An 8,951-nucleotide genomic window follows, 5' to 3' on the forward strand; every position below is an offset into this window, starting at 1 on the left:
GAGAGAGAGCTAGAGAGAGAGAGAGGGAGAGAGAGAGAGAGCTAGAGAGAGAGGGAGGGAGGGACCTTCTCTAACTTGGGAACATACCGTCATAAAACTGTCCAGTGAGTCACATGCATGTGTTTAGGGTGATACAGCTCTCCTGGAGGTGCGTTGCAGGGAGTTTGTTTCTTCCAAACATTGGGACACGTGCCGGAAACAGAACACGCACATTCTTTACCTTTGTTCTTCTTGCCGAAGCGACCATGCGACAAGCAGGCGAGTTTCCTCATCAGCATGGACTCATCGTCCATGCTTTCAGTTGCACACGAGAAGAGCATCATTGCAAGTGGTACTTGGCGAGTTTGTACCCACCGCTGCTAAGAGTGGCTGGTTGGCTGATGACTTTTTGTTGATACGGACAATATCTGCAGATACAATAAAATATATACGGAGAAGAGTTAGATGCGGAATGCACAAAATTCACCGGCTTGCTGCCTGGTTTGCCGGCAAATGGCAAGTGTCTGGCCAATGGTATTGGGATTGGCGTAGAGTGAAACACCTAGTCAGGCCAGCTGGAACCGGTCCGGTTGGTCAGGTTATACCCGGACCAACGTTTTGGCCACCAACATGTGTTTATTACTGTGGAGGGCATGTATGTGTGTGTGTGTGTGTGTGTGTGTGTGTGTGTGTGTGTGTGTGTGTGTGTGTGTGTGTGTATACCCACCATATCGATACACAAACTGTATGAAAGGCCACAATACTACCGGACCAATCACAAACTGCTTCCGGCGGTCCTGCTGGTGTACTGCACTCTGGTGTTTGTGTGCCATAGTTCCATAATAGTAGCTCACAGCTCTCCAGTCACCTGGTCACCGTGCCAGCATGCTGCCGAATGCTGATTCCGCAATTTCACCGCTGTCATTGTAGCGGCCACTGGCGCAGCTGTCTCCACATGTAGCGGATTATACTGATTATCAAGTTGAAAGGTCAGCGCACGTTGTAATACTATGCTATCAGTTTCTCATCTAGAGTTACTATTATAATATAGTGCATTTCAAACAATAGGAGGACAGAGAAAGTGTTTTTACTCCGAGTTTCACGCACTAAGCGATCATCTGTTTTGTTTGAACCAGCTCTACCTCTCGGTATTGAGTGCTCTCTTGGACAGCCTGGAACCTCTCTGTTTTATAGTGCATTTCAATGTTAGAAGAACAGCTTTTGCAATTTTTGACACGGTCTTCTAATAGTTGACAGAGGCTTCTAGCTCTGGGCGACCTCACTGTGGTTGCCTTCACTTTACAATTCTGCTTATGCATAAAGTTCTCTTTGCTAGAAGCATAGTCTATATTTCAGTATTTCAGGCAAGTTTTAGGATTCTGAAAGACCTTGCCCTTAGCGGTTTTGAGCTGATAAACCATGGGATGGGGGGGGGGGGGGGTAAGACTCATAATAATTATTATGTTGAACAAAGTGTGTACACATCAACATGTTGCATTGCAAGAGTTCTGCTGAAGTTTGGAGGAGCTTGTGCATTCAAATTCTAGCTTGGGAGGACGCTAGAAGTCTGGATGTAAGTAACACTCGTGCAGGTTCATGTATCTATGTTTGTGAAAAATTGTAAAATGCCCTATAGCATACTAGGTACCCTGCAGCCAGGCAATAGCACACAAGAAGCCTATGCTGCTGAATAGCACTGGAACTGACATTGCAGGCCTGGGAGATGAAGCAAGCCTCCTTGTTATGTCCCTTCACAGACTCCTGACATGATCCATCACAGGATACTCTGATCAAAGGGACCAGTAAGCATGTTGTTAACAGTGCTTTTAAAATAGGTACAACATGACAGCTTGCCTTGCCGCTCACATAGAGTTTCAACTTGGTCCTCCTACACAAACCCCTCCCGTGAACGTCAATTTGCAACAACAAACCGCAGATCAGTCCTGGAGGGCAGTGAATAGCGGCAGCATGTGACAGCGCAAGAAAACCAATCGATGCTCTATGGCCCATTGCCCCATACAACCACTCTCCAGTTCACATCAGCAAGCCTACGGTATGCCTCATTGCCTGTGCCAGTCTCGGCTCCTCTCTGGAACCCATTCACCAGTCGGCTTTGACAGCACTGGTTAGGTCTGATCGGATTTCATGCTGAAGGCTGCTCCCGCCTCTTGATGTCAATGGCCTTCCTAAAGTCTGTCCAATTATGCTCGCCAAGGGAGGTTTTGGTTGTCCTTTTGGCGGCTGGGGGTCGGTCCTCCTTGGCATCATTACACGTCGCAAAGGAATGCAATCTACACGGTGCACTTGGGTGATTTTCCCGGATGGGGTAGGCGTTTACAAGAACAAGAGGATAACAGCAGCGACAGCACACGACACGGCACAAAACCGTTTTGTTGCTTTTGCAAAGGATCCTGCAGTGCTAGCATCATCTCCCTGACTGTGTCGACTGAGCATTCCGTCGATGAGTTTGGCCAAAGAAAATGCAGCGTATCAGCACGGCTGTTGAGAGTAAAATGTACACGGTGTCAGTGAGTATGCATTCTAGCACGTTCAACTCTAGGAAATTACAAGTTTCTAGGTGCTCACAACCCGCCAGAACGCTGATCACTTTACACAAACACGCATCGAGATCAAGTACATGTATTTCACACCAACAGACATCACAGGAAGACTTACTGGTACCCGCCTCGAGGAGACGACACCCGCAAATCGTCCTCCCTCTTCTTTCCGTCCCAGAAAGTCGAGACACAAAAGACGGTCGAATCAGCGGGGACACTCACTCAAATCTCAATTATGGGACGATCAGATCGTCAAAGTGGCCACTTCCGCCTGGCCTGACAGGAAATCTGGAAGGTTGTCAACGACGGGCCAATCCCCTGCAAAGACTGCCACGCGCATGGGAGTAGCATAGGGGAAAGGGCGAGGAAGCTTCCATCCAACCCTTTCTTCGTCGACGAAGTGACTCTTGTTGCACTGTGGCTCTGTATAACGGCAGAACGTGCAGTCACGCCAGCAAGGCTATTTTCAGGCATCCACTTCAGCTACCCAGCTAGGACACCTGTAGCTGTACTAACGGCGGCTGCTGCCCTGTGCGTTGAGAGCGAAGATAAGGCACACCACACCATCGTTTGGCCGGTCTGTATCGAGGTGGACTCTGCTGCTTCCCACGTCATGCTCTCCTATCGGAGAGAGGCATTCGGCCTGGATCCTGGTGGCAACACCCAAGCTAGACCTCGCGCTTCTTCCGCGAGGATGCTTCCAAGTAGCATACATGTAGCATTCGTACGCTATATGCGTGTGTTCAGTATCGGTGGTCGTCTGCGTCGTCGGCTTAGACGAAGTTAGAGTAGAGCCGATATACACCAGCACTGTAGCACCTGAGCTACTTGAATCCTGAAGAGGAGGCCATCTCCTTCATGCCACCGCGCGCCATGCAATGCGCACGCGCTCACGCTCGGACGCGCGCACGCGCACCATTCGCACTCTATGCGAATGCTTGCGCACCTGGGAGTGCGTATCCCGACGTTCCTTGCCCTTGGCCTTGGACTGAGTCAGTGAGTACTAGATCTACGCGACGCAAGTGTGTGTAGTAGATCTATATGTACAAGTCATGTATGTCCACTTGAGCCAGTTGTTACTTGAACTAAACTTTGAAGTGAAATGATGCTCCACCAGCTGAGTGCTAATAGTAGACATCTACAGTATGTATAAGGTTCTCATTTGTCGCAGTATAAAGTGCAGGATCTCTCGCCTAGCCTGGGCGATCGTAACTTTACCACTCCGGGGTCAAAGTTCACACCAGACTCCCGTTAGCTAGCATCGTCCAGTTCTCCCAGATCCACGGGTAGATCCTTCTACACTGCACGCGGCACTCCCATAACACTCATTTGCCGTCTTCTTAGTTTGAATGCGGCTCGCTCCAATGCCCCCTTGCAATGATCTTTTCTCATAGAGTAAAGGAACTTCGCTTCACTCAGACAGTCATGTCATTCTTCACTGACCTTCTTTCCCGTTACGTTCTTGTAGAACGTCTCTCGGTTCTTTGACTGCCGCAGGAGAAATTTCAGGTACACGGGCTCACTTGTGCTGTGGAGGTAAGGAGCGTGGAGGACTGTCGGCTCTGCGACACAAGTGCTAGCTAGCTATTCAACGTATCGTATACACATCGTCTGCGGCATCAATTTCCACTGTGTGATGCAGGGCAAAGTCTCGAGAGACCTCGGAGAAGCCTACAGAAGCTTCACATACGACCCGACATGAGCGGCACGGATGCTTGGCCGACCGTCGACACGAGCCAGCTCACACTCGAGTGCTCAGCATCTCATTGTATGGGAGCATCAGATGACTGGGGTCGGGAAATTCTAATCCCGTTGAAGCCGCCTGCGTGTTATTACAGTCAGCATGGTCAGTACTCGGTGGTTTCGTACAGCATACATGTTTACAATACAAAATCTAGTCGTTTTGGCACCGGATACAAGTCACCACGAAGTTCCATAAAGAGCCCGCTGCCATTCATCATGTCCATGATGCTGCTCGGCGACGCTACTACAAACTAATACTGCACTCGGTAATGCCGCTGAGGTCTGGCTGGGCATGCATTGATTTGAGGTCTGCCTGCGCACAGCACAGGGAGCACCTGGCTGCGCACCGGAAGCCCCTGGCTAGAAGAAAAAGGTCAGTGCTTTCCAGTCCCGTGGTGATTGCTTTTTTTCTAAACTGTCTTGAAGTTCCAATCGCAGTCCGTGGTGAGGTGTGATGTCTTTATGAAGAACAGCAGGCTTGAGTGGTTAGAGTACATGGCATATGTCCACCGTGTGAATAAGTCACTGCCTGGAATGCACCAGTCACAGTGTCGGAAAAATGGCGTGGATAGTGTAACTCTGGCAGTTGCATGAAACTAGGTTATTTACTCCATGTTTACTTTGGGTGGGTGGGGGTGCCAAAGCTCCCCGCTCAAAAAGTTCGATCTGGTTTCCCAGCTGGTACGAGAGAGACCATAGTATGCTGACCGCTGATCACATGTGCAACTCTGCACATCGCACACGGTAGCAATCCATGGTCAGACCAGGGAACAGCAGGTATTGACTATTGTACTCCCTGCTTCAGACCTACATGTATGTGTTTTTAAAGGGGAAGTGCATCGATTGTTCGAGTAGGGTCCAGAAGAAAGGCAATTTGATATCGGTTCGAATGGCATATCTCTCGCTTCCGTACGATAAGCCAAACTTGCCAACTCGCCAATTGTATACTCACGTTGCCATACCGACCAGCGCAGTGATGACGTGTGAAAGGCTTAGCTCCACCACAGAGGTCGATCACTGCAGAAACTGGTCATTTTCAATTGTCTTATTGTACTCACGAAGTGAAAGAAGTGCTGTGCTCAATGCTGTTAGTGGAGTGAACTGTTTATCGGCCTTCTGCATTTCCCTGGGCTAACTGTGCCTAGGAAATGGTTTCCTCTAGGAGAAGATGCTTGGTACTCGCCATCTCTCCTGAGACATTTTCAGCAAACTTTCAAACCTACGACATTATTTCATTCGTCAATCTCCACCACCTGTCGTCTCACCTGGCTTCAGAAGATGTTACGAGAGATAGGAGAGCCGCCAGGGAGCATCACATCCATCTTCAGGAAGTGGAAAGAGCAAATGGCATGGTCCTTGGTTGGGGGAAATGCTGAACGTCTGATTTGTCCCAACCAAGATTTCAGCATTTTGTTCGTCACTATTTTCGCTTGTCTGCTGATGTCTCCGCGCTCCAGCTTTCTCCTGTCGGTGCCACGTCCCAGTACACAACCGAGAGGACTACTAACAAACAGTTCACTCCACTAACAGCATTGAACGCAGCCTTCTTTCACTTCGTGAATACAATAAACCAATTGAAAATGACCAAATTCTGCAGTGATCGACCTTCTCTGCGGTGGAGCTAAGCCTTTCATACGTCATCACTGCGCTGGTCGCTATGGCAACGTGAGTATACAATTGGCGATTTGGCAAGTTTGGCTCATCGTATGGAAGCGAGAGATATGCCATTCGAACCGATGTCAAATTGCCTTTCTTCTGAACCCTACTCGAAAAATCGATGCACTTCCCCTTTCACATCTGAAGCCAATCTACTAATACATGTTCCTAAATTGCAGTTGGCTATTTTGTATGATGATTGGCCGTTTTGCAATGAACCTTCTACTCAAGGGCAACTCCGCTTCACACCTGCCATCCTGCAGTATCGCGTTAGACCTCGGCGGACCCAGCACATGATTTGTATCGCACTCCACATGTTTTGTTAGAAGCAAAGAATCATACGAACACGCCATGGGTAGAAGTAGCAACACGGCCTATGGAAAACACGCGTTGGACATAGCAGTTTGTTCACGCTATAATTTTGTATAATGTAGTTCTGGCTGTTGAGTGGTGGCGTTGGAGGTTGTGGAAGGGTACTTGAAAGAGTTTCTTTCGTGTGTTGTAAGTGTGGGTCCAGCAGCAGAAGAGTAAAAGTAACGTTGAAGTGCAGTTTCTGGTTTTCAGTGTGCGTTTGATCAAGGATGCCTTACTGCGCTATCAAACGTGACGAAGAGAAAAAAAGGGTTGAGAAATCCGATGGAGAGTGTGATAGTTCTGGAGAAAGCAGCATCCAGGACTAGGGACCGGCGGATTCTGCTCGAAAAGCAGTGAAATTGGCAGAACCATAAAACCTTATGGCGGGCAATTCCTCGAATTCTGGTCCATTTCTTTATGCACATACCAAACATGCATGAAACTTACCAGAAAAAGTACTGAATTCTGCCAATTTTTCTGAATCCGCCGGACCCTATCCAGGACTTAGCTCACCATTAGTTGGAAGCAGGGAATTGTTATTACTCCCTGGTTGGAGGTCTGTGGATTCCATGGAGACCCCTGAATTTTGCAAAATGTACAGCATGTACTGAATAATGGAAATTTTCATGCGTGCGCAATACCCTACCGGTAGACGCGGCCTCTTACAAGGCACTGCAGCTAGCCCTCAATACTTCAGACATCAAGCACCCCCATGGACGACCCCACAAGAGATGGGTCGCCGCGGACAACATCAGAGAAGACCTCGAACCTCTGAATGTGCCGATTCAGGAATGCCTCAACCTCGCCACCAACAAGCAACTCTGGTTAACGATCATTGACAGATGCATGACCCCTGTATGATGTTTTCATGCGGGCAATATGCGACCTGTTCATATTATTATTATTATACAGTTCCCCACAAACGTCCGTCCAGTCATGGGATGGTCGGTCAACGAGTACTGTATGCAGTAGGCCCCTGGACTGGTATACTGCAGAACAGCTAATTTTAGCGGGTAACACTTTTTAGCATTTTCTGAATCTGGACCAGGGAGTCGTACCCAAACTGTTTGGGTACGACTCCCTGATCTGGACCAATCTGCGACGAAATTTTTTAGCGATCCGAGTTTCAGAGTTTAAAAAGAAGGATGATTAGTAGATTGAGTGGTGTACTGTACACGCAAAATTTAAATAGATGCAGGAAAACTTTAGCGAAAAGCCGAAAACACTCCTTTCGCTTAAGTTGCTAAAATATCACCGTCACTAAAATTAGCCGTTTTAAATTATACGTCATGTGCATGTGTGTACCATTACAACTACTTCTACACAATCGTCCCTCTCTACAGTGCACGTGTCCATCCGGAACCCTTGTAAGTCAGCACACTTTCCGACCAAACTTTTTTGAGTTCATTTTCTACGCTTTAATCCGGCACTTGAATCCTGGCTCCAACCACAATTTTCTCGGCAACAAATTCCTCAACCTGAGCCCTAAATACAGTGTACTTCGATTTTATAGTCCAGCAGTTGTATATCGCATACCGTACTGGTGCACAGCTATGCTAGTTTGGACAGTGCATGACTTAAGAATATGCCGTTACTCGTGGCGCTTATACATGTACATGTATTCCGATCACTGGTATTTACGTGAAAAGATTCAAAAGAATGAGAAATGAGAGTGGGCATGACTGTGTGAGCGGGTGTTGATCAGTGGATTTCTTCTTGCAAGCTGCCCTTGAGTCGACAGCCCCTAGGCCCTACCAGTTGCCCCTATGGCAAATCAAAGCTCTCCAAAGCAGCTGATTGGCCTAGCCTGAAATGTCATGTGGGTCGTTTGAATACCTCTGCAAGCCCCCCTTGCTTGTTGCCAAAAGACCCACCACTATCTCAGTATCTGGCAAATAAGTGCACCCGACAACCGAACCAGCCGGTACCACATATACACACGCACACACATAAACACACACAAACATATGCCGCATGCATATAGACCATGTATCACCATGTGCCATTTACGCCCGTCGCAAGAGAAGCATGCAAACCTGCAAAACACACACGCACAAACACACACAAACACACACAAACATACATACACGCACACACATAATATATACACATACACGCACACACATACACAGTGACACACACACACACACACACACACAGTCACTCACGCACACGCTCCCTGCCGAGTCCCTGGTCGGGAGCCTTTACTGTTGCACACACACACACATGTATTTAGAAAAGCGATCCTGTCAGCTTTTCTATTATTGTGTTTACATGGCAGAAAAAACGACACCGCTATGCTACGTAAGTTTCTACGTAAGGTGCTCGGTACTTCACTTAGGCTACGTAAGTTTCTACGTAAGGTGCTCGGTATTAGATCTACTAACGCGTGGTAGCCGCGTGCTGTGCACGTGCACGGCAGACATTGTGTTGCATGCAGTGCAGTCCGTTTTCGGATGTGCATGCGCGAGGAACTTCCTTCTTTGGAACTGCTTCTTGCATGAGCTGTTTCGGATATTTCGTGTCCTGGCTTATTTCGCTTCGGCTCTGCTGAGACCTCTTTTCACGGAATATTACTCAATGACAGGTGAGTTGACCAGTTCCCTTTGATTCATTTGCTTGTGTTGACTCTTTCATTTACGAAAAGTGTGCTGATTTTAG

General features: G+C 48.0%; 1 protein-coding gene across 1 annotated transcript in view; it reads right to left on the minus strand.

The window, feature by feature from the left end:
* The window catches only part of LOC135822466 (uncharacterized), an 8,784-nt gene extending 5,571 nt beyond the window's left edge, over positions 1–3,213 (minus strand). Inside the window, exons 1-2 of the mRNA XM_065335239.1 lie at positions 2,656–3,213; positions 221–407 (exon numbers count right to left, since the gene is read on the minus strand). Of these exons, the coding sequence (XP_065191311.1) occupies positions 221–323 (103 nt within the window). The 5' untranslated portion in view covers positions 324–407; positions 2,656–3,213. The remainder of the gene's footprint in view (positions 1–220; positions 408–2,655) is intronic.
* Positions 3,214–8,951: the final 5,738 nt, after the last annotated feature.

Source organism: Sycon ciliatum, chromosome 8 (assembly GCF_964019385.1).
Source record: "Sycon ciliatum chromosome 8, ocSycCili1.1, whole genome shotgun sequence".
Lineage (NCBI taxonomy): Eukaryota > Metazoa > Porifera > Calcarea > Leucosolenida > Sycettidae > Sycon > Sycon ciliatum.